This window comes from Lepisosteus oculatus, chromosome 6, assembly GCF_040954835.1.
Source record: "Lepisosteus oculatus isolate fLepOcu1 chromosome 6, fLepOcu1.hap2, whole genome shotgun sequence".
Taxonomy (NCBI): domain Eukaryota; kingdom Metazoa; phylum Chordata; class Actinopteri; order Semionotiformes; family Lepisosteidae; genus Lepisosteus; species Lepisosteus oculatus.
Genome location: NC_090701.1, coordinates 15,780,744 through 15,808,114, shown reverse-complemented (window position 1 = coordinate 15,808,114; position 27,371 = coordinate 15,780,744). Strand labels below are relative to the sequence as shown.

General features: G+C 35.1%; 1 protein-coding gene across 1 annotated transcript; it reads right to left on the bottom strand.

Moving 5' to 3' along the window:
* Positions 1 to 4,952: 4,952 nt before the first annotated feature.
* Positions 4,953 to 24,183, bottom strand: dipk1c (divergent protein kinase domain 1C). The gene is made up of 4 exons (XM_006634496.3): positions 23,696 to 24,183; positions 14,552 to 15,247; positions 8,540 to 8,704; positions 4,953 to 6,179 (listed from the first exon to the last, which is right to left on the bottom strand). The coding sequence occupies exons 1-4, from the start codon at positions 23,879 to 23,881 to the stop codon at positions 5,967 to 5,969; spliced, it is 1,260 nt and encodes a 419-aa protein (XP_006634559.2). The 5' UTR covers positions 23,882 to 24,183; the 3' UTR covers positions 4,953 to 5,966.
* Between the last annotated feature and the right edge of the window lie 3,188 nt (positions 24,184 to 27,371).

Genomic DNA, 27,371 nt, shown 5'->3' with positions numbered 1-27,371 from the left:
ACTCTGTAAATGAGTACTCTATAGAATTTGAAAATAATGTTCTAAAACGGTTTAATCATATATATACATGATATACAGTCCATTATCTGCTTTTTACCTGTGTTAGTTTAACCTGCAACTTAGTTATAGTTTAAATGGTATAGCAATCAGTGTGTTGTGTGTAGTAACTGAATTTATAATGAAGCTTCGATTTTGGCATTTGCTTAAAACAAAACTATATAATTTTTTATTGCAAAAAAAGAGTGTTATTCATTATCAGAGTTTTGTATTTTTTTAGTATCAGTACTTGCATGCATATGTATTATTAAAACAAAATGATGTAATTTAAATAACTTAGAAATATACTATAATTTGCCATATATCTTTCAGTTGCAGGAAAATAAGATGCAACCTCTCTTTCTTGTGAGTTTGGAAAAATAGCAGCAGTTAAGATTGAAATCAGCTGTTACTTAAATCTGATGTAGAGTGTTTTGGACTGGTGGTGTTGACATTTCACAAACCTAGATAGCACTGGAGCATAACATATTTTTATAAGCTTAGCTTGGACATTAAGCACATTTTGTCAGAAGATTTATGATTCTATACTCAAATTCTCTAGTCTGGCCTTAAAGTTTCCCCTTGTTCCTCTGGTGCTTTTTTTCGACACAGGTCTTGATCACATTAAATAATTGATCCCTGCAATTTAATTTCTTGTTTGATTGGAACCTTTTCTGATCTTTCTTTTTAGACACTCTGCTGTAGGTATATTGTTATGAAGAACAAAACTACATCCATTCTCCACTCAATGTGCTTACTGAGTGGCTGTTGCCTTATTTCTGTCTGAATAACTTTTAATAGCTCACAAATTAATGATATTCAGACACAGGCGGGAACAAAAATAATTACTCTGTTCAGTAGAATAATTGCTCACATTCCTAACACCTTAATGAAGGGAGGATTGTAATCCTGGAAACTGTCTAGGTACTTTTAACCCTATTTAAAATTTTTAACCCTATCCTACTTCTTCATAACCTACTAGAGACCCCAATTAATAAAGATTTATAATAAATCTTTCTGCACCAAGTGATTCCAATACTGTTAATGAAATTACCTCACTCAAGCAGTACCATAAATATGGATCCATTTCTGGTTAGGAAATAAATAGTTGGACCCTCAAAAAAGTGTGAATATTTATTATGGAAGTTTTGTACTGTATGTTGTTGTTTTTTGGTAAGCTATTAAAACTTGTTTGGATGATGACATGCAGCTCACATCCATCTTGGCAAGCCAGTACTAATTGCCTCTTAATGTTTTCCAGTCCATTTCAGGAATCACATCCTTGTCAGCAAAATCTCACCCCATTTGTCCTTTTTAAGGTGTAAATCTGATTGAGTTTTTTTCCTACTGACATCAATTTCAAGTGATAACTTGCTATGAAAACTCTTAACTGAAAGGAAAGTAAAATGTGGTAAATCCATTAATGTCAGTGTTGGATATAGTCCTTAATTCTTAAAATAATACCTTAAAGGCCAGTATTATGAGCTTAACACTTTAATATTTTGAAATCTACCCAAGCACAGCTGCTAAAGACCATCCAAAACACTTTGTGTAAGCACTTTCTTGACTTTGCCATTTTATCTTTACTTTAGCCAAAATGTTTAATATTTAATTCTGAGGTGTTTTCACAATAGACAATGGTTATATTGAAAGGATAGTAATGGATATTTAAATATAAATATAGTGATACGGTATTAAAAACATAAAAAGGTTTTTTCATTGTGAAACTCTTTTTCTCCTCTTAATAAGGTTATATGCACACAGAATGAGGAAGCAGCTTGACCAGTTGAAGGATCATGAAATATTAAAATACCTAAATTTGGATATGGATTTTAGATACTGATTAAATGCTTGGCAACATTTTGTTTATTCTTGATTATTCTCGACAGACTGTGATACACTTGAGTAACTTTTGATTGTTGCATGAACACTGAATCACCTTATTAGTGAGAGAGGTGATTGTAGATGAAAATGAAATGTCGTGTGGTTTGATAATAACTTAGCAAATCTGATTTAAATTATTTAATGTTCGAAATAATATGAAGACAATTTACTGTGGGAAAAAAAATGTTAATTTCTTTTATTTCAACTTCAGAATCCCTAAGGCTAGTTTGAGCTGAGAGGCCAGGGGTGGATAGAAATGGAAAATTAATTACCTGTTCACTTTGCACATGGCAGAGTTAAGGCAAACTTTTTCCACTGTGGGAAAGTTCAGGAGGCAGCTAACAAAATTATACCTGCTCTGCTGACAGACAGAAATTCTACTTAAAGTTAGTTCATTTACCAAAGCAAAGGGCAAACATAAATAGCTTTTTTTTGCTTTTTTGTAGAGATTGCTCAATTGTGAGCATGCAAATATCTTGTTGTTTCATTAAACTGGGAATTAGAGCGCAATTATAATTCCATGCTTGAAGTGCGCTATGATTGACTATTGTGAATTTTCAGTTGTTCCATTAGTGATTTAATCAGTGTTTTGAGAATTAATTAGGTTACTTGAGATCTTATTTCATCACACTTTCTCTTTCAACCTTCGGGCTACATGCAAGACAAGACGAATTTCTCTCTCAATAGCGTATCTGATTAAGTATGTCACAATTCTACTTTTTCATGGTGTTAGATAAGTTTTCTTTCTGCCACTATACATATTTATTTGTTTGTTTTCAATCTTACCGTTATTAGCATTTAGGAGTCATAAGTCAAAAAATGTCCTCAAAATGTCTTCATTTGTGTTGAATGTTAAATGTTACAGTTGTAAAATTCTAAAATTTGTCTCCAACATAATTCATTACTGAAACAAGAACCTGACAATGAAGATTAAAATTCAGGGAAAACAAAATGAATCTGCCAAATGTGTTTGATTTGAGTATCCTCTTCTTATACTGCATTTTTACAGTGTATTTTTACAGTGAGGAATTTATCAAATGAGCCATAGCTTTGCAGATTTGAAACAGATATATTGTGGATGTCTTGAGTGACTTGTCTTGCAGTAAAAGACAACTTTTTTGTACATAAATCTAAGAACTCAAGAGCACATTTTTACAATCTGGAATTCATCAAGAAGTGAAATATTATAGTACTGTGTCAAATATCTATTACCCTCTGCTCTCTGTTTAGTCTTCACGTTCTTTGTATTGTACTGAATTCATATATAAGACATCAGAAAAGTACACGCAGGAGAGATCTTTAATTTCATTTGACCGATTCTGTGGAAAAAGGAGATTCAAATTGTCCTAATGATTTGATCCACTGATAAACCCATGCACAAATTTAATTTTTGTTCAGCATACTGTAATATTAATACCCTATATATTCTTCACAAAATACATAGTACATGTCAAAATAGTCTATAGTTTTAATTATTAATTTAACAGATACATTAATTTTCAGATACAAGTCTCAATGATAACTGATCATGAGGTGTTTTATAAAAATATAAAGTTTCTGTGAATCAATTTATCTTAAAAATCAAAATGATGTGTTTTTGTAGCACACAAGAATTTTTATATAGCAGGCTTATGTAGTTGATGACCTATTTTTAAGTCCACAGAAGACTGCAGATTGACTTCACCAAATCAACAGCACACCAGTCAATCAAATCAATCAATGCTCTTTAAGAAAACACATTTTGATTGTGTGCACCATTTGTCACTTTATCCCTATCGCAAGCAAGTGTGTCTGTATGGTTGGAAATTTGTATTGCAGCGTTATTGCATTAGTTCCTTTAGACTTGAATTACGCTGCTCATAGATTTACAAAAATATAGAAAATAGGGTTAACGTTAACTGAGCACCTACAATGTGGCAGAGGCAGGCACGAAGCTAAGAGTGATCAAAATTTGATTTCCACTTTCCTGATTGAGATCTAAAAAAAAAGGTTGAGGCAGATTTGTATTCACATTGTTCTGTTGCTTGAATGCAATGACTTTAACATGAAGAATGTTTCTCTTGTGTTTTCCCCCCATCTTTCAGAAAAATTGGGATGGGCTGCCTTTGCTGGATGAACTTCTGAATTGTTGTTTCAAAGGCAGACTTTTCCGTTCTTTGCACATTGTAATTTCTCGATAGGGTGATAAGTCAGCAGAACCACTGGGATGCGGTCAGACTGCTGAACAAACATAGCAGAGTTTAAAAGTTCATATAGCAACTCAAGCAAAACATGAGCAACTCATTTGTCTAGCTAATCACAGGTTTTTATTTAGTAATAAACTAAGATTAGCTGTCATGTGGCTCATTACGTACGATTCGGATTAACATTGCTGGGAATTTTTTTATGAGTGCTGCATTTATTAGGACGACTGAAACTAAAACGTGCATGATAGAATAAGAGTTATTTCTTTCCAATTCAAAATGGAACCTTTCTGGTAGGTCTCCCCAGGGAAACTCACTGTAGACAGATAAGAAAAACAGATGTGTTTTGGCAAACAGAAGGAGAAAAAGAGGTACAGTATGTGAAAAATGAAACAATCATGAAATGGCAATACAGTAACCTTTCGCTCAGTAATGTGAAATAGATTTTAATAGGCGTTCTACCAACAACACATTGTTTGGACTTCTTCCTTTGCTCTTGCATAACATTTTAATCACTTGATGAGGTGAATTTAGTTTTTCTCACAGCCTATTAAACATGGAAAGCTTTCTGAAGAGGATGAAACTGCATTTTCATTTGGGCAGTTATAATTTATAGGTGAGACCAAGATTAGTGGTTGCCATGAGAAATACAGTAGTAACCCATTCAGTAACTTGTGGGGTTTCTTCAGTAAAAATAGTTGTTATACTGTATATGTTATGTTATGTTAACAATAACAGCTCTCTCAGCACTTTCTCTTTCTGCCCAAAAAACACCACATTAGTCAAGAGTAAGACAATGCCTGTGTCAGACTTTCAGTGATAAATAGATAAAAATGTACCCCAGGAAGATATTGTCCAATACAATTTTATTTTTTATAAAATGTAGAAACACTTCACAAGTTATTGAGTGCATTGTAAAGCCCTGTATATATTGGGCCAAAGAAAACTTTTATTACAAGCACTTTATACAGACAAATCACACAAAAATGTAAATAAAGGTGCTATGTGTTTCACAGTGTCTTGCATCACTGTTTTTGTTTCTGTTCCAAAGTAAATAAAAGCCATGATTTAAAAAAAAAATCACTGATAGTTTGTGGGTTTATGTTTTTTAACTTCAGTAATGAAAACAATCTGTGTTCCTAAAATTTCACTAAAATGCTTCTTAAATTTTGCTATTATACAAACAGTAACAATAACAAAAAGGAGCCAGCAAACATTAATTGCACAGTGAAAAGTACTGTAAAATACACCACCTTACCTGCCTTACGTGAGGATAACTATACAGTATGTTCCATAGTATTCCAAAGTAATGTTCAAAGAAAGTAATTGGACAGCAAAACTGTGGTGAAGCTGCAAAAATACAATTCCAAAGTACCATGGAAATCTTAACTATGCTACCAATTTGAACTGAAATGTGAATAAGGAATTTCTTCATGACTGCATAAAACGTCTTACAAAAGAAAAACAAAAACACATTTCTATACACACCTAGCTGAAATTTCTTTGAAAACTCATCAGCTCTCCCTGATAACACCTGGATCTCGTGTTTTAAATGCTCGTATCCAAACTGCTTTTCAAATACTAGTCTACTTCATAACCAGTGCTTGCTTTTTCTTAACACAATTATTGTAATAAAGCACATTTTTCACATCCTTCCCAGTGGCATTTCACAAAAAAAAAATTATGTCGGAGCTTCGACATCATTTTCTTCATCAGTATAAAAAATACTGTTACAAAGCGTTTAAAAGAGGAATCTATCATTTTCCGTGATGGATGTCACTAAAAAAATGTAATGCTGAAAAACTGTGCAGTACACATCTGGAAAACATTTATGGTTTTACGCATAGGGTGTTTTCATCTTGATCATTCATTTAACTGTTCCTTGCTGTCCTGCAGCAACTGGTACAACTGGGAAAGCAGGTGCTGCTGAAGAGCTTTCCTTTCGGCTGGGTCTTCCACTGCTGGCTCTGCACACCTCTGCACGGCCTGTTGCAGCTGAACCTGCAAAGGCTGGTTGGCTTTGGGGGATACGAGGCTGGGGGAGAACCAATGCCTGAAGATTTTGTCACAAATCACCTGCAGAAACACAGCATAAAGTACCTGTCAGTTCAGAGACTTGTACGTGGCTTGATGAAAGCTACAGCATGCAGGATCTTGGCCACAAAGGTTACGTATGAAGTCACCTCTTCAATGTAAAGATCGCGTTACTGACTTTCATGGCTCTAAATAATCTGGCTCCATCATACATCTCTAAGCTCCTCAATGTTTACAATCCCTCCAGTGGGTTCTGTTTATTTGAGGCTGGTCCTTTGCTCACTGTACCCAAGACTAAATCCCAGACTTTTCAAGACCATGCCTTTTCTGTCGCTGCTCCATTGCTATAGAATGCCCTTCCTCAGATTCTATGGGAGACAAATTCTCAAATCAACACTTGAAACTCAGGTTTTTACCAGGGCCTATGTCTTTTTGCCCTGCATTCTATCTGTATAAACCTGTATGCTCTTGTTTACTTTCTGTTGTACTTTTTTGTCATTTACTTTATCACTATGCAGAGTGTCGTTTAATTTAGAAAGGCACATTATAAATAATAGATAATTTTTAAGATGATGATGATGATTATTATTATTTTTATTGGGAACAACAAGATTATGATTACATGCCCCTAAATCAGAATTCCCCGACAAGGTAGAACTGTTAGCCAAAAGGCAGAAATCCCACCCCCTTAATACACATCCTGGTTTTGTCCTACAGCTGTGCAATGAGTTCACAACTAGTTTCCACACAGACCTATATCTAACAGCTGCACAAAGCTGTGTCAAGCAAAACAAGACAATTTCTCATTTTGACCCAGTTCCAGCAGATGCATTTCCTACACTGGAATGCATAACAAAGAAGACAAACAAAAGGGACAAAGTTGACAATAATCAGGCGAAAAAGTGACAAATAAATACAGAGAACATATACTCAAATTAGCTTTGCATTTTACAATGATAAAAGTACTTTATTGATAAAAGCCTCTGGCTCATATTTTATTGTTAATACAGATACCATTATTAAATATATTCAGATCTGTTTTGTTTTCCTTTAATGCATACAATTTCTTGCATGTTTTACAAAGTCATTACAACACCTAACTACAAGAATTATCTGAACAATTGAATATTTAACACAAAAAGTTAAAACCTTTAATGTTGAAAGTGTCTTGCTCAGTATGGCATCTGTAGAACTATGAATGTAACCCCAGAAGTCTAAATGTAAAACTAAGCAGAAACCAATCAGACATGCATAATGTCTGTTTTATACTCTCCCCATTTGTAATCACCAGTTGATTATCAACTCAGTTTACTACCATGAACCATCACAAATATAGTCATTTGATGGTCTGAAACACCTACAGTAACAATGTAGTAAGTAATAATTAGGGTTTCTTTCACTTACAATACTGCAGGCTGACACGCCTAGTCATATGTGTCCCTGTTGGACAAGTCTGCCCAAGTCTATCCAACCCATTTGGTGCTTTTCTGACACAATTATGTACTGTCTTGGTTGGCTAATGACTATACCTAATAGCCCCAGACTCGACATTTGACTCCAAGGAACCACTCACGAATAACTAATATAGATATATATTTTTAATATATAATATATATATATATATTTATGATCCCATAATTAGGAGAAGGAGGAAGTGTAGGCAAAGTCCTTTGGCCCACCCAACTTTGAGCCATTTCACTTTTACAATATCATGGAAAACACAGCCCTATACCGGAGATTGAAGAGCTGTTTGGAGGTGATGTGCTTTATCTCAACAACATAACTTTAAGTACTCTCGAGAAGGCAGTGAATGCTAGAGAGAAGAAGCAAGAGAGCTCTGCCAAATAATCCCACCCTATCCTTGGTGGCCAATTGAGCACCACAATGACACTTGAACTCTGGCCACAGTCTGCTAGTGACATGATCCATGCTCAAGCGTTTGAACCCTTTATCACTGAGTTGAGGGCCCAAACCTACATGTACGTTCGGGCAAGCCTCTTGACTTGTTGAGACACTCAGAATTCTCAAACGATATTTTTTAAGAAAGATAGAGAACTAATGGGTAGTTAACACCAGCTAAGACTCAAACAGTGGATTCATGTGTTTTTACTATTTCAAGTGGAATAGTAATAGTAGATAAATAGTAATAGTAGAATAGAACAGCAATATTCAATTGACACTTGAGAAATAAACGCATGTGTTTTATGGCTATTCTACTTGAAATACAGATGGATTTATTTTTAAAATTCAGCTTTTAAAAACTTAATGACCAAGAAAAACTGCAAAGATACAAAAAACAGCACAACAAACCCAGATATAAACTGTGATTTTATTTTTTGTGGCCACCTACAGTATAATTCTACAGTTTGCTTTATATCTTTTCTGCCAAAATAGCTCCTTACCTGGAGATTGCTATTGGTGCGTTTTGAACCACACTTATTTTTCTTCATGTCACACTTTGAGAAGCAGTCAAAGAAATTGCAGTCTTCATCATTTGTGCAGTTCTGTTCAAGTATGTCCTGCATTTTGGGCTCAAAGAATGCCATGTCCACATCAATTGCAACAACCTGCAAGACACAAACAAACACTGACTATTATCAAATGAAGAAAGACCGATTAAAGCAGACGGCACATAAACTATTAAAGCAATTAATACATCTATTTTGTCTTCAGTTGAAAAATATTCTTTCTTGCCAATGTTGAAACTGACTTTTCATGGTTATCAGTATGGAATTTATCTTCTTCTATGAATAATGTCATTTCTCAGGAATTCAGGACAGCTTTTTGCATGTGACTAATGTTTGATTAGATAATCATGTCTATTACAGAATAACATATATTACTGTAGAAATTGTAAAAATATTTATATTAATAATATTAAGCACATTAAACTGATCTATTCTTTGTGGCTATGGTCCATATGGTCTAGCAGCAGATTCATAGCATTTGTTATTGTAAATGTCTCCAAGCATTGAGAACAATAGAACTGTTCACATTATTTCGTATTTTTATGTCGGAAGTATTTCTGGATGCTAAATGAACACATAAAAAATTACAAACATTTTTGAATCTCCATATGCTTTTGAGCATGTTAAGGACTCTTTGTTTGGCTGGTGTCAGAACTAATACCAGTACTCATACAGTAGAAGACATTCTCACTGGTTTAGGTTACTTCATTGAGAAGATATTTATTTTAGATTGACAGTGTGGATAGTTTGAATGATAATGGGTTCACACAGTTCTATAATGACCTCTGATCTGAACATCACGCCAGTGGCACAGTGGTTGGAATTCCTACCTCACAGGTCCAGAGTTCTGGATTTAATTCCATACTGGGACACCTGACCCAGTGTGGTGTCTGCTTGTATTCTCATGGTTGTTTCCCATGTCCTCTTGTTTCCTCCCACCTCCCCCCAAAAATTTTAGATTTGATTATCCCCTTCTTAGCTAGGGGTTCTAGGGGAATTCTTACTTCAGGTATTGTTTCCAGTCACTGGCTTTGTGATTACAGAATTTTTTTTTTCTTGGCTAATTGGCATTTCTAGACTATCCTCTGTGTGTATGTGTGTGAAGGCTTGTGCATGTGGACTGGCATTGGAGAATCTTCTCTTGTGACCTGTCTGACAGGTTAAGGTCAGGCTCACTGCAAAATCATGCTGCCTGAAATGATTATGGATGGATTTTTAAAATGAAAGGTAAATGCAACAGCAATCTAACAGCTGTTTGTCGGTTCACTCAGCTGTAATTGTGTGCAGTGGTTATGACGCAGAAAAGAAAAAAAGCAATCCCTGTTTATTTCTAGTATTTTCTGCCATGTATATCATTCCTAGATGAACATAATTGTAAGGTGGCTGCTGTAAAATTACAATTAGTAATTTAAAGTGAATATATCAAAGATATAATAGTTCACCAAAACAGTCAATTACGAAGGAACATACTTAAAGTTTTAAAAAGATTAGTGTTAGTGTTCAAATTAGGTACACATTCATGATGATTCTGTTTTAAAGAATACAGTATATGCTGTAAAGAACTCCAAATGCTTTAAATTTGATTTAATGCTTTCCTTTTATAACTTCGTAGACCACACCTCTCATAAGCTTTTAAATAATTGCAATTCACATTTAAGGGCCTTAGGCTGTGTAATATTTGAGTGGATATTAATATGCTTCAGAGTTAATGGGCAGATGGAATCAGCGCACAATGTATCCAGCTTACTTGGAAAAAATATTGCAGCAAAGACATTCCAACAAGCCCATACCCTGGAGGATTTTTGTTTTTCTGAATAAGCCTAGTTGTACAGAAATAAACAATATGGCTTAGGCACAGAGAGCTTTTATGAGCACATGAAAGTATGGTGTGTGGCACAAATACAAAAACTGAAACCTCAAAGTAGTATTGTGTTGATTAAAACAGTATTCTGATTGTTTACAACGTTTATTGAATGTACCAAAATAAGTTCGTCTTGTGTCTAGCTTTTTTTCCAAAGGACAAAATGATGGGGATCAAAATTAAATTACAAACCCAGAGTTTGTTTCATTCTGTATTTCATTCATCTTTCTTTCTTAAATCCAGAATAAAACCCTGGTGGTAAAGTGATGACCACGTAATTCACTCTGTCATTTTCAGTTCAGCTCATGAAAGAAGCCCAGACTGGTAGCTAGTCAAGTGAGCCTTGGACAAGCAATCCCATTGGAGTGTTTATGATAGATATCCATACCAAATTTCAGGGTAATGGTTATCTTTTAGGAGCATACAGTCACTATGATTTATGCTAATGAATATTGCAATGTGCTCGGCATATACTAGTTATACCACTATATAATATGACATACCTACTTAATGCCCCACCTGACTCATTCAACACTGGCCAGTAAACAATGAGAGTATACAGATAGTAAAAAGAGCATTCTCTGCTAAAACTCAAAACAAACATTAAGAAACAAAACAAACATTGTTCTTTTCATTTATATCAATTTCAGCTTCTGAAATTTGCCATTAATATCACATTGCTACTGACCTTCCTGATCTCATTACAAAGTATGCTGTTTTGCACCTGAGACCGAAATAGGTGGTCCGTACAAATGTTGTGAAACTTTTTAAGATCTGTTTTTCAGTGTATTCCATAAAATTTCAAACTATAGTACCCTTCTGCTTCTATTCCCTAACTTCAGAGTTATTTTGTGATACACTACAGTACTCTTCCCCACCAGCCATTCTGGCTAGCCCATCTTTCTACAGAATATCAATTACTTTTAAATGTATCATTCTCAAATTTGTTTTAGTTATCACAGTGTCACAACCTTGAATTATTGCATTTTATTCCTTGCACTTCTAAGCCTAAGGCATAAAAATGTAAGAAATTACTTAATTGATAGGTTATTTGTTTTAAGCATTCTCAGTGTTGTAGTGTTGGTTTTCTTGATCCCAACAGATTTGGCCTGTTCTAAGATTCGTGCTCTTCAGCCCCATTATTTTAAAGCTCCTCAAGTACTCTATGCAGACGCTACTCCAATAAATCACTCTCCTTCCATTGCACTGCATTCCACTTGTACAGGTCCCATTTGGTCAAGACGTATCTTCAATAGGTACAATAAAATGAAAGCTGTCTTCTCTCTAGCAATCTTTCAGCCATGTGGGATTCCTCTTGGTTCTTGAGAATTCTGCTCTGAGGTTTACAATCTAAAGCTTTGTATTTGCAGACTTGTAATTTTACCTTTTTCTAAGCAATTGAAATGGAAATCTAATAAGTAAATTGATTCTTAAAATGTAAAGAGCTTTAGGAAAGTATACATATATAAGGATGTAACTGCTGTGCTACGTGCAGATCTTTAGAAGACAGTTTGTAAACACATTACATACTGTCTAGATTACTAAATTAGCCGAGGGTAACTGCTAAGCTTTGCAAAATATATATTGGCACTTCTTCTTTTGTTTCTATGATGTAATCTGTTTTGTCCTAAGGAAAGGAGAAGTATTAGAAAGGACAAAGTGCTGTACTTTCCTCTGCATTACAATATCTTTATAAAAAGCCTTTACTGCCTGTAACAAGTTGAATCTCTGACGCACTCTGCAGAGTGACAGCAGGGCTCCCAATACTGCAATATTGAAATAAAGACCTTGCTCAGGTGAGAACTCTCTCTAGTGGCTTCCATGATAGGTATATTTCCAGGACACGATTCATTCCAAAAATGGACCATTGTGGCTGAGTCCACCCCAGCTCTCGCCAGAAGCCTGTGCACTCTCTCAGGGAAGTCTAAAACCAGGACTGAATTCAGGCAAAAGATCATACAAGACTCCTTTGAACATGGGCACTGTCTGGCCTTCACATCTGTCTGGATCCCTACAATCACTCCCTGCCTTTTACCAGTGGAATTAGGTTTCCACATGTCCCTGGGCCTCTCAATTGTCTAATTTTTCTCCCAGTTATCAGAGATCTCAGACTTGACTCCAGTAAATCCTGGACAAGGTTGAATACAGAAACTTCTGGACATACTGTACGGCTTCTGTTAGGAGGTGCATACCCTTCCATGCAATTATGGCCTGTGGCTACCTCTTCCTCTATGGTTGAAGTCTCCCTCCTCCTCTTACAGTGACTTGTAGACTGTCTTGTGAAAAGAGCATTCTTAGTAGTCTTTCCAATACTGTTAAATGTGTATAGTTGAGCAGATCAGCAATCCAGATCACAAGCCCAGGGGAGCCCATTTTGGTCTCAATCTGCTCAAGTAGCTCACATTGTTCACAGGTGAAGTGTCTTTGAATGGCTCCGGAAGTCTATTATTGAATCACATACTGCAACTGCCTGCACTACTATGTCTTTTTGACTTTTTAAATCTGATCCAAGGTTCCAAAAATGGCATTGAATATCAAGTTAATTTACAGTAACTTTAATTAAATGAATATGTTAGATGGATCTGATTTGACTTGTACATGCAGTTTCAAGTATTCAATGGACACATGAATTTGGTAAACTGGTGTATACAGAAGTAAAATAATTAGATTAGATAAAATAATAAAATAATAATTATTAGAATTTTAATTTAATAATTAGAATCAAGTAGAATTAAAGAGCTTTAAAAAGAAAACAGAACAAAAGCAGACAAGAGAAACAGTTTTGAATATATTAATTTCAATAGTTAATGCTAGTTAGGGTGGTTTAATTGTATCATATTGCTACAGGTGATAATATTTTTAATATGTACTGCCAACTAAATGGTACTGTAAAACCTAGTGATTAACCAAAATGAAGTGATAGCAGAGTGAAAATCATCAAGATATTATACATTTAGAACAGATTTAATCCGAGTTTGTAAATGCCATCTGCGCTCTTGTAACTGCAAAATATAAATAGCAATATACAAATAGTAGTAAACAGTTTATATTTTTTGTACTTCTTGACAATTTAATTTAAATTCATTCTCTCTCTTTCCATATGCAGATCAAACAATGAAGAGTTTAGCTGAATAGCAAATTGATTGTTTTAGAGAAGTTGCAACTCCTAATGTTTTCAGCTCCAGGCAAGGACATTACAGGATCAATGTAACTGGGAGGACATTGAAAGCCTGAGAGTGAAATGAAGCAAAAAAAGAAAAGCTGAAAAACAGGGAACTAGGTTTACCTTATCCTGGTGTGTCAGTTTTGAGAATTTTAATTATATACTTTTTTATATAAAAAAAACTTATGGCAGCTCCAATGATAACTATGTTTTGTCAAAGAAATTTGAGTGTAAGAGAAATTTGTTGTGCCTCCCATAATGTTGCACCCTTGATAAAAGTAATTAATAATGTAATATTTTTAATAATGATAAATAATTTAAATCATGTTCAATTTAAAGGTAATGACTACAGACAAAGAAAAGAGGCTTTAGTTTCATGACACTCCCTCACATGCCAGGTGTGCAAAGAAAGGGAAAGAGGGAAAATGACTACGAACCATCTTGTACCACCTTTCCATAATAGAGATGCTCATTTATGCACACTCAAATATATTACAAATACATATGATTAAATAATAATGTTATTTATATGGTTTGTTTACTAGAAATGTGAGTAGTCAGTTAAGTTTGTGAGAACTGAGAAGGCAGACAAACATAAACACTTCTAACAAGATTGTGATACCTGCAAGCTTTACCTTTAATGACTTAAATTATAAACAAACTGTTTTTGAAAGCTGGGAAAAGTTTTGGTTTTTTTGGTGGCCAAGATAATAAGCGGGCTGCTATATTTTTTGGAGTTATTTTTGTCAGGACAAAAAGAGAACTTTAAATGCTGGAATAAGAAGCTTAGAAGATTATTGTACGCTTATAAAATTAACTGAACTTAAGAATTGCGAAACAAGAAGGTTCCATATTACTGCATTCCTTTCACAAGGGTTTGAAGGTTTAAACAGAGTGGTGCAGCTCCTCTGATCACACTTACCGTAAGGTCTTTTCTAATAGCGAAATTTTCTGGCTTTACGTCACAGAGGTGAAGCTTGTAAGAGAAATCGTTTTCGAAGTGGGAGACCATGTCTAAGAAACTGAGTGCAATTTTATGGATGGCCTCTCTTAAAGCTCTCCTCTTTTGTGTCACCCTTGATGGGTCAAGCAGTTCTTCAAGACAGAAGAGATTCTGGTTCCACGTGTGCCCAGCTATGAGGTGCTCCACAGCGTAGAAGTGTCCACAGGAGCCAAGGACTTTGACCACATGTTTGCTCAGGTCCTGTAAGATTTTGAAAAACGTGTACTCTTCCTGCTGGAGCAGTGACCACATAGAGGCGAGCTCAGCCTTGGAATAGGGTTCTACTCTTTCTTCGAGATGTTTGGTCCACAGCTTGGGCACAGTGGTATTTTTCAGTTCAAGGCCTAAAGAACTTTTAATCTCCATCGCAGTGTAAAACACAATATCCATTGTGGAGATTTCGTGCATTTCCTGATAATCCAGTAGGCCAAAGGTCTCATAGGCAGAGAAGTTTTCCAGCTTGGATTTGAGGATGATGGGAAGCCCACGCCAGTCTGCCTCAATAACCTTTTTACCGTTTTCATAATAAAGACACCTCCTGTACTCCACTTTCTGGCTCACACACAGATCTTCACACAGGTCCCCAGTGAGAATTCCCTCCTTGTATTGATCACACTAAAATAAAAACAAAGGGTGACAATGATGAACGTTGACACCAAATACAGTTGTGACCACTTTCAGTCAAAATTGTTTGGGCAAATGCGATTTGAACATAATTGTGATAGGACAATTCTCAATGACCTAAATTCTGCAATACTTTGGTCTGCTGTATAGGTCTCTTTTGAATTAAAATGAGCACAAATAGGGGAATCAGCAGAAGATTCAACATTCCTTTTGACCATCCGAACATAAGGAAGATTACAGGATGTAATTCAGACCATCTAGACTGTTTTGTAGTTAATAGTAAATTGGTTCAAGTATCTCATCAGATATTTGTTGAACTAAAAGGGGTGGGTAGCTTGTTACAGACTCCCACAACCTTGCTGAGAAAGAAAGTAATAATGACAAAGAAATTAAAGTAATAAAATATACTTTTCATTTCTAAAGCAAATTTCCAAGGATGCTGTACATGGTGATAAAGAAGAAAAAGAGAAAAAAATACAATAAAATATTTAAAAATGAGAACACGCATGATAAACTGTGAAGCAGTCAGACATAGGCCCTAGTTAAAAAAAATTAGTTTAAAGTTGAGACTTGAAAAGAGGCAAAGAATTTTTCTCTCAAAGAGTTGGAGAAAGTGCATTCCATAAGAACAGAGCAGAAAACAGAAAAGCATGGTGACCAAACGTCCGAGATTTAGTCCCAGGTTCGCTGAGCAAAGGACCAACCTCAACTGAATGGAGGGAGGCTTCATGTAAATATGAGGGATTTCTGAAATATGCTACTGTATATGATGGAGCCAGATTATTTAAAACCCTGAAACTCAGTAACAAGATCTTATATTGAATATTTGACTTTGAATTGGCTACCACTGTAGAGACTTAAATGTAGGACTGATATGCTGCCATGGTCTGGTACGAGTTAGAAGTCCAGTTGTTGCGTTTTGGACATATTCTGACTTACCTGGAAGAGTGTTAAGGCACTCATAGGGCAAAGAGTTGAAAAAATCAAGCCTTGATGTTATAAATGTATGAATCAGGTGCTCAGCATCGGACATTGATCGAAATTGCTTAATGCATGAGATATTTCAAAGGCGAAAAAATCTAGACTTAATCAAATTTTTCACGTGGGGCTCAAAAGGATCAGGTGTGATTCCCAGAATCTTGACTATGGCTGTTGTCTGAATAGCAAAGCCACCCACCACTGCTGCTCTCCGGCTTTTCCAGCTGACAAAGTCTCTCCATTCCTCAGTTTTAAGTGCACGCCTCTGTAATTTACAATTGTGTACTCTTGTTCATGTTGTACTTTTGATTCAGAAGATGTCAATTGAATAATATGATTAAACTGGTTTAGCCCTGTCAGGATAAAATATTTATTTAATATATAAAGAAATCCAAGAAAGGTACATGGTAGGTCTTGCAGAGAACTGCAACTCTATACAGTTTATAAGAGTGATGCACAAAGCCAGACTATTACATACAGATGTGATTGAGTTTCATTTTGTTCGTGGCCATTTGCTGTAGTTACATGATTTCTGTATATCGGCAGCTCATTGTAATTGTGCAAAGCTTTGATCAATATAATTGATTCTGATTTATTATGGCTGTTTTGATCTGAACTTTCTTGTCTTGATACACTGCAGGGGATAGTGTATTCATAATACAAATTCATACACATTGACGTTTGCATTGATTGCGACCACTCAAAGTTAGAGATTGATTCACACGTTCACACGTTAAGGAGTCCACAGGGTAAAGAGCTGCAGAAGCCTTGATGTTAATGAAGGAATTTCTGGTTACAAATTTGTATCAGGGCATAGACATTGTACAGTAGGTTCAGTCAAAACAAGTAATACATTCTTACCACTTGTAGCTCCAAAAGTGTCCTGTTGGCCTGATTAAATGTTCTTTTGCAATCAAGTAATGAATATACTGGGGGAAAAATTCAAAGAAGAAGAGGAATTTGTTCCCTCTTTTTGTCTCGTGCTATTAAATATTACTGTGGTGACATGAAATAGCATCTCATCTGTTTAAAAGTAGTTCCTCTGCCAGTTTGGGATTTGTTACACTTGTTTTGGATTTCCTGGTGTGTTTTAAAGCAGCTGCCTTCAGTGTTGATTCACATGAAAATTGAAAGACTGGTCAAATGAATGAAACCAAAGGTCATTAATGCTGATAAGGCACCGGAACGTATGTCAATCCACAGCTGAAACGTTGTGTTTCTTTTCTTTTTATTTCAGCAAGGAATAAACCCTTACTTTTGCTTTTGGAAATTCGCATTGTAATTAAATTCCCTCAAAATAAGAGATAAATGAGATGAATTTTACAAAAGTAATTTTCTTTTACTTGTTTACAACAGAATTCAAGCCTTGCCTTTGTGCAATCTTGAAAATAATACTTTTCTTCCAAACATCAAACTCCCAGACCTCTTAACTTTTTATTTATAGAATTTTTATATAGATTTTTTAAACAGATTTATAGAATTTTTAGCATGAATCCTGGAACATAGCTGATTATGAACAAGGAACATCCTATAAAAAAGTATTTTCTAGTGTGCTGAATCATTCCAACACTCTTAATTTAGAATTTAATGATGCATATGGTCAAACTTTCTCTTTTTTTAAATCTTGCTTATGGGGATCAAGTGTTTTCTTGTGATTCTTTATTAGAGTCCTTTTTGATTATTACAGAACGACTCTTTCAGTGCTGGTCTGTAGTGGTATGTGAAGAATTCAACAAAGTAAAAAATGGCTGTATTGAATTTCCTCAGCAATGCCAGATATGTTGAAGAGTGTTGAAATAAAAAAGCCCATTTCAGAGAATGCACCATTTTTCCTAGACAAACATTAATAATCTGGAAATTCTGGGAATCTGGGAACTTTACAGTGTTCTTGCCTTTATTCCAAGAAGAACATACAGTAGCTGTTTATAATACAACCAGTACCATTCAATGCATCACATCTACAATGATTCTCTCCAACAGCAGTGTCTTGTTAAAAAAAACTGAAACATTGAAATATTCATGTTTCATTCTGAATGGCAATATTTAGGACAGGGCAAAGATGTGAAAAATCAGTTTTAAGGTATACTAGTTCAAATGGGAGGCACTGTAATTACTGAAGCACCTTGAAACACATTTAAGAATCCGTTTGAAAAAGAAATTGTGTAGAAATTTAATCAATTAATGTTAAAATGACATGCCTTGCACTGGTAAGATATTATTTAGACTCCTGAGATGAGAGTTACAGTATGCATGAAAGATTTCAAAAACCAGCAAAGCCAAATGTCTCAAAGAAATGTTGTATACAGGCAGGTTAAAGGAACTCATTATTTTCAAAAGCAGAAACTATAAGGGACATTGAATTGAAATTCTTCACAAAGTTAACTCTGGGGTCCAAAAGTACTGACTTGTTGCTACGAGTACATGAAATGACAACTGAAAATGTGAAAATGATCCTGCGTTTTTCTGGAATTCTTCAAGAAATAAGATTACTGGATTGATTAGGGGAAAATTATTTTAATGGTATTTCTTGTTTTCTTGAGTGCCAGGTAATACTATAATATATATTACAGCTAATTTGTTGATTCATCTGTCACCTCCAAGCCGCCAAGCCACCTCTCTTGAGGGTCATGGTAATCAATCAGTATTTTCCTCAAAGCATATGGTACAAGCTGGATCAGAGAGCACATAACTTCTCTCTTCCTGGGCAGGACACCAGACTGTATTTCCAAAACTAACATTTTACTGCATTCCAAGATTGAATGCTTAAAATGTAAGAAACAGCATTATTTAATTCTTCACACATAACAGTATATCCCACCTTTCACCTTGAAATTAAAAAGTTAATAGTGTTTTAGATACTGTACAGTACAAACTTAGCTTTCCTGTCTGATTAAAACTGATCACCCAGCCCAACCTCAATTAGTTAAGAACCTGGCAATATGCATATGATAATATGCTTTTCCATTTTAACACAGTACAGTATTCTGAAGAAGGTGCTATACCTTGGCTGATATTTTTCATTTTGTTCTATACTGTAAATATGTGTTACATAAACCTGCAGAACTGTTCCTAGGTATCTCACCCATAAAAAACACAAATACTTAAAAGGTGAAATTTGACCAGTCCATTTCTCCACTTTCCCTCCAGACTCGGTTATTGATTTTATCTTTAAATTAACTCCAAACGTTAGTCTCCTTTCTTCTTGGTTTTATATTATTGCTGGATTTATACAGTTTAGGTACCAAGTCTTTAGTGCCATGATTTTTGTTCATTATTGTATATGGTACTATGTAATATATTTGTTTTTTCTGAAAAACCAATAAACACATTTTACATAAAATAAAATGCCTAGGTTAAAATATTACTCTTACGTTACTATAGACAAAATAAACAGGGATTTAGTTTTCTTGTAGAACAAAATTAGCTGGCATTTAACTTAAAGACAAATAAACAAATGATTGTTAAATCTTGATTAAAAATCAGTTAGGAAACGAAAATGTGATTTGGACAATACAAATAACAGTAAATAGTATTTTTTCAGTTAATTGTATAATAATTGAAAACTCAAAAGGATGCATTTCAAAGAAAAAAATTAAAAAGTAATTTTCAGCACTTTGCTATCAAATATGTTACATTATCAGGGATTTAACAAAAAAAATAAAATGTTGACAATATTACATATGAAGCCTCTGTTGCTTTGAAATTCCAACTCTTTCAACTCTTAATCTATTTTTTTAATTGCACGTTGTACTGTGTAAAATTTGTTAAGTTAAGTTAAGTTAAATGTTAAGTGTCTTCAGAATACTCTTAATTGAAAAGCTCTATAGAAGGAAAAGATTGATCGATTAAATGTGAATCTTTCTCCATGTTATTTTCCCAAGAATTGCTTCTGTGCATGTTGTTCTTTTACCCACTAAATCTGGTATCACCAGTTGTTTTGTTTATGTCTCTGCTTCCAGCAACACCTCCTGCCCCATACAGGGATAATGATTAAGGGCACGAAGACCAGCCCACCTATTCCACCTATCTTTTCAAAAGCTAGAAGTTTCACAGAGTACTGTTCGGAGAGCAACACGCGGAGGCATATTGCTAGATCACTGCAAGTCTACAGGTGGCTAAGAAGTTGTATGAATCCTAAAGTTGGTGGAGTAATGTCAACCCCTTACCCTGGTGAATGCTTTACTGATTCTGCACCTTTCTTAGGGGACCACCAGTCACAGTCAGCTAGTGTCTAAAATATAGTATTCAGCCTTGAGTTGGATTATGTTTTTTACCAGTTTAGGTATTTGGGAGTCTGAATTTTCATTTGTTCATCTATCAGAGAAGCAATTGCAGCCAACTTCATTTGCCAACAGCATAATACAATTCACTTCATTAAATTCCAAGTTACATAGCCATTGCCATTACATTGACCACATTTCAGGGTATATATTTCAGTGTCCCTGTTTTTAAAAGGTGTGATAGTAATTTAATATAAAGATTTTTTTGTTCACAGTTGTATTTCTGCTTATAGTATAAAACACCTGAAGATGGTATTCATTTTCATTGCTACTTTTAAAAAGAAAACTGTTATATTCGATTTTGTTTCTGAGTACATTATCTTTCAGCTTTCACATCTTTTGGTAAATTATCCACATTATTGTTAAGACTGATCTGGTATTTAAAATTAAAAAATATATTTAAATTTAAATTTAAATTTAAATAAATCTTTTTGGTAAATGTACTGTTGCTTCGATGTTCGCTTTTTTCCAACATGCTTCTGAACAGAATTTCTTATACAGTATGTATGCCAGGAGTCATGGTGGAACTGAAAAAAAAACACCCATCTGTCTGAATCTACATAGTGCTTGGAAAAATTGAATTTTAAAGAAAATATAAATTTTAAAGTAAGCCAAAGTATTCACATTTTTCTGCTTTCTGTTTAGATTACAAAAACACATGCAGCACTATGAAGGTTTCTAAAAGAGGATCCTGAATAATTCTATTCCTTGTCACTGCGTTCAGGAATTCAGGAATTCAGGCCAACATCAGGCAGCAACATAAGCCTTTTGCTTACAAGGCCTCAGAACCTGAACTGAGAGAAACAGCTACTTGTGCCCATTTGCTTTTTTATTTAGAAGCTTCTGTCTATGACACTGGGTATCTTGGACACTTTGTTTTTGTATTGAAATCATAATGCATGTTTATATACAGTATTAGAGAGGAAACTCCCATATGCAATTGTCAAGACATGTTTTATTGGAAAATAGAAAAACAATTACTAAGTATTTCAATAAACTCTTAGTGAAATTTTGGCTAAATAGTATTTTGGGCAATAAATACTTTTTCTAAATATGCCGTAAGAGTTTGGCTTATTTCTTTTCCCTTTATAAATCTTCTAAGCAGCTGCAAAACTTGGATGAGATGTGGTGAGATTATGTTACTGCAGAATCCAAATTTGTTTGTGACTGATGACATACAGGAGGATTTGTGTGGTGATGATATTTGACATTTTTTGACAATCAGCACATCACTTGTCTAAACAAATTGTTGCAGCTGTACCTATTTGTATAAATATTGGACACACAGAATATCTGTTGAGTTACTTCATTGATTGCCATGTTATACTATCCATCCATCCATTTTCTATCAACTTTATTCAGTACAGGGACGGGTGTTAGCCGGAGTCTTTCCTGGCAAGCAAGGGGCTCAAGGCGGGATACACCCTGGATGGAACATCAGTCCATCTCAGGGAACACACAGACGCAAGCATGCACACACACTGATAACAGGGCCAATTTTTATCAGAATCCACTAATATGTCTTTGGACTATGAGAGGAAACAGAAGCACCTGGAGGAAACATAGGGATAACATACAAACTCCATACATACAGCACCCCAGGTCCTGACTTAAATCCAGGGCCCCAGCGCTTTGAGATACCAATGCTAACCACTGCACCACTGTGCTGTACATTATATGATACTATTGTATTCAGAATCATCTCTCCAGGGAAACTATCACATCTGACAAATTTAAAATGTTACATAAGCCTTATAAACAATATTATAAGTTATAAAAAAAGCAATGAGATCTAACTTTCAAAAGCCCCATTTTGAAAAAGACGGTTTCCATATATTACTGTATACTTGTACTGTACAACACAGTCTCTTAACATTAGTTTTAATTGTCTTACATACTGTAGTTCTGCTCTGTTGATCATATGTTTGCCTTTTACTTTGACCTTAGTAATTGATCCCTGGGGTATTCCCATGTTGACTCCCTGCTTCTGAATGACCTGACTATTTCTCTGACTGTTCTATCAATACATTCCTAAAAGATGCCGTCATTCAATTCATTACAAAGTCCTGGCTGCTCTCCCATCTTTTTCTTTGATAGGCTATCATTAAGTATCATTCTTCATTTTCATTAAGGAGTTTCATTGCATCTTTTCTTAAATGTGAATTCTTTGCAAAACCTCTTTATCGTTTTTGATGTATTCTAACAAGGTAATTAATGCAATGTCATTTAGAAAGGATATTTTGTTTCTGCTCCAATAAAGAGTTTAATTCCACTGTTTCTAACTGTAATCTACACAGTACACCTGATTTTTGAGGAAAATGTTTTAGTAAAAATGATTATTTTCTTAACTTTTTTACTGTTTGCTGTAACTGCAATTTCTGGTGCAATTTTTACTTTTAGATTCAATTTTTTCTCTGAACTTTTGTACTATAAATATAATTTCTTTGTCCTGCATAAAGGGTAGCAAAGAGTCACACTTCTTTCGATGTGACCCTAAATGTAGTCAACAAATATCATTGTTGCTGTACGTTTCTGTCCACAAGAAATCCTAATGAGGCATGACTCCATAATGTTGTGTTGCTACTTGGTCCACATTGTTCATCATAGAATTCAGGTACAATGTTAAAACATTGTTCTGTTCATAAAGGTCTGAATGGCTGTGAAGCAGTTGCATGAAACTACTACAGTATGTTTAACATACACATGCACATTTATTATAAGAGACAAAAACAAGATGAATTACACAACCTGTTCTTAATGTGATCATGGTAGTAGATGATCTGTGTCCATATACAATAGATTAGATTACAGATTTCAGAACAATATTTACCACAGATGGAAGAGAAACAGGGGAAGAAACTGGATTTTGACCTGTTCTACAAGAAGCACTTTTTCACACGAATTGTTACTGGATGATATGACAATCTATGGTGTAAAGCATATTTATCACAAAGCAAAATTATGCCATTTTGTTTGTTTAAGCATCATACCTGTATTTCATTCAAAGGAAGTCTCCATAATCAGTAATTGTAAGACTATTCTAAAACTTGTAATCACATGTGTCATGACTATATTATTTTAACTGGAAATACTGAGGACTATTGCCTTTAACTGCCCTCTCATAGTAAAGCACTTTCCACGAACTGGTTATTGGTTTGCAGAAAAAAAGTAAAACTCCTACCACTCTCTCCAGTATCCTTTTACTTTTCTCATCAGTGCAGAAGTCAGAGAAGATGGTCCTGTGCATGAACACTAAACCATTGACAAAAATCCAAAAGGCGAACCAGAAGAGGACGAACAAGAAGGTGGTTTTCCTGAATATCCTCACCCCCAGCCACCTGAGAACACAACTTCTCCAGACTAGCATTGCCTGCAGTCAGAACATCCACTTGGCATGGACAACCCATTCAAGAGCAGCACAATGCATGTCTTTCTGAAACAAACTCAGTCATTTTGGAGAGCTGCCATTCAGCAATGAGGAGCTGCTGTGCCTGCTTTGCTCTGGAAATAGCCGAAACGCACTCAGTTTCTTTCTCTCCGTGTCGGCTTTGCATGCTGTGCGCCTTGAAGGATTCGACATGCACTTTCCTTCTGAATGAAGTTCTCCTGCTACAGTGCTCTGCGCTTGCTTTCACAAGTACTGAGCTCTAAGTCAGAACACTGAAAGCTCCTTTTTCATACTGGAGTCGCTTAGTTCCGCCTCCTTTTGCAAGCTGCCTCCTCTGTTGACCAGCCCCTTTGTCTCTAAGTAGCACCTCACACAGTCATGCAGGTTTTTTTTTATTTTTGCAAGTTCACAGACTTTGCTTTGTGTCACTTGGTTGAGGGGAGGGGGCATAAGAAAAGCATAAAAGCACAAAGAACACATTATTTTCTTCCCTCATTTAAATGATTTCCACGCTCCCTCCCTGACACTATAATCACTTTAAGAAATTATAAAATAAATTTCACACAAAACATTGCAAACTATCCCACACATGTATTTGAATCATATTTAATCATCAAAATAACTTAAATCTAGAGATTAGAAGGAGGTATGGCACTCATAATTCTTGACATACTGTATAGAATGAAACTTAGTTTGTCTGAGTATTATCAATCTCATGGACCGCCAGAAGGAATACGTTTTCTTTTCAAGGCAGTGAGTTCTTCTGATTTTGTTGCTACAGTATAGAAAATACAGTGTATTTGTTGAGTACTGACATTTAAGTAATAAAATAATATCTCCATTAACTATGATTTTCAAATGCACCTTCAACTGTATCAGTTCTTGATTTATTTTAAATGCTGATTTAAAAAAATAAAAAAGCAGTGGTGTAGGAACATTTTAGATTATGATGTCAGACAAACTCTTAAGTCCTATAAGCTTTTTAGTGTAAAGAGGTATCAGAAAGTGCTTTTCAGAAAAAGCCTTCATCTTGCAGGCAGAGGTGCAGCAAAACCTCTTATAAAAGCTTGGAAAAGAAATCTCCTGCTGGTTTTAGTTTTTCTTGTTAAACCTTTTCCCTGTGCATGTGGTGTTTACAGATGTTTTATTTGGGGGTATCACATGGATTTATGTACTGAAAATCTGGAAGCTTCCATTCACAAGCTATGAAATGACATCAAAATGAAACAGGCCAGATGAGCTGAATCTCTGTGGGAGGGACCTTGCCTGGGGTGTTAACCTCTTTACTTCACCTTCAGGAGTGTGCTTCTTTTCTGGATGTGAACTCAGATGGCTGCTCGTTCTGTACCTCTGTAACAACCGGTGACTACAAGTTCTAAGGCACTGAAATATAATATGTTAATATGTCCAGGTGGAAACGTTTGGGCACTTCAAGCTGTATGAATTTAACATACATACATACAAGAAGATGTCAATGTAAAACATACCTCTAAACTTCTAAAGCAACTGAAAGGGCATTTAGAAAACAGGGTCGAAGACAGCAAGCTAATGTTCTTGAATGGCCACCAAAAAGTCTATCCATAAATCTGTTTCCGGCACTGTAATGGGTTTGCCCAGACTCGGAGGATAAAAAGAGGATAGAAAGAGGGCTTGTGGAATGTTTGAGATACAAATCCTGCCACAGTACTTCACTTGTATACTAGACTCATCAAAAACAATGATTAAAACCAAAAAAAGGGTGGGAAACTACTCAACTTTATGGTGTCATTTTTTGCAATGGGCCTGATATTCAAAACAGGCTTGAATCATCAGAGGAAAGAACTGGATTTTAACTTCCTAAGTGTTTATAACAGAAGACCCTTTATAATATGCGATTTCTTAAGATTGTGGAGTTTTGCATATTGGTTTATGTATATCTTGTTCTTTTAACAGCTTCAGTCCTATATTATCTTTCAGGGTCCAGCAAATTAGTAAAAGTATCACCATTATTCATTTTACCTCACTAATACATTTGGAGTCAATTACATGTTGACCAATTTCTTAGGCTCCTGAAAGAGTGTGTACCAGTGGAAGACTTGAGTTCCCAGTTAGAAATATATGATAACTTCCTGTAGCAACACTAATCTTGAATTTGAACTATTTCTTTGTTTTACACCTAATTGTTATAGAGGGACTCAAATGTTATTGTGCAATAAAAGCCATGCTTATTGGAAAGCTGAATGGAGTCAAAATGAAAAGTCAAATCCCTTTCTAATCTCCTTAATCCAAGGAGGTTATTTTCTTTGAATCTGTGTATGGCATCAATTAATTTGATTGATCCTTTAACTGTTTCCTGGACAGCAGTTTACTTTTGCTGATAACACTGTTTGATAAAAACTGCACATAACATTCTAAATACATTTTTACTCATGCATTGTATGACTTAAACAGTGTATCCTTAACCCCACATCATCAAGGTACCTACTGTATATAATGCAGGACAATGATGAATCAACATAAACACATCACAATACCTGCATATGAATCATTAAAAACCATATTGGAACATTTCCATTTTATCCACAAGCCACTCTCACCTGGATGATGAAGCAGTCACTATGTGCCAGTATCACCACTACACAGACCAGGAAGTGAGAAGTTGTTTTGCTGGTTAAATTAAGGGGGAACTTGGGGTAGATCAAATTGTGAAAACTCAGAGATGAATTTAGAAATAGAAACGGATACCCCTAGTCTTACAAATAGTGCTATTAATGACTTAATAGTCAGGAACTCAATGTAATACCTCATCCACAATACAACACCTCCTACAGAACAGTGTCACCAGCTGGTCCACTAATACCAATTAACAGTAGCAGCCTGGATTTCTTTGAACATCTCCCATTCCAGTACTGATGAGACCTCTCTTTACTTAACTGGTGAGGTCAGGCTAGAAAATGGTGTGATTCAGCTGCCCTTAACAGGGTAACACTATTGCATATCATTATGGTCTAAACCCAGCACACATTCCCCATTAGTGGGGGAACAGTCCAATGATTGGCAAATTCTTCTTTGCAATACCAAGAAGCAGCCAAAGTTTTTTATTTGTTATTTAGAATGCATGTGTTTTTGCAACTGGAATGTAGAACTTTGCCCTTATCAAAGTTAAATTTAATTTGCCTGATGTATACCCAGTCCCAAACAGCATATATGTTGTGTTTGTTTCCCTTACTTAGTGATTACAATATTTTAGATTATTAATCTTAATCAGGAAGATCACCGGACTTAATTTAGGTTTGTGTAGCACGAAATGTTACAAACTGGGACTTAAGAGTGAATACTCATTACATACAGTACCTTCTGCCCAATCTAAGGTCTTTCCTGTTGTCAGTATTCTGTTTCCTAGAAATTAACCCATCCTAAACCTGTATTCATGTATAACATAATTTCCCACAGATTTATCTTTGTTAATTAACCATAAGGGTGTAATTTT

Excerpts from the sequence above, each read along its gene's own strand:
- dipk1c (XM_006634496.3), bottom strand. The coding sequence starts at position 23,881 with ATGCTAGTCTGGAGAAGTTGTGTTCTCAGGTGGCTGGGGGTGAGGATA. Across the intron at positions 15,248-23,695 it reads AAAGGATACTGGAGAGAGTG|TGTGATCAATACAAGGAGGG; the intron begins GTAGGAGTTTTA and ends TTTTTATTTTAG. Across the intron at positions 8,705-14,551 it reads CTATTAGAAAAGACCTTACG|GTTGTTGCAATTGATGTGGA; the intron begins GTAAGTGTGATC and ends TGTGTCTTGCAG.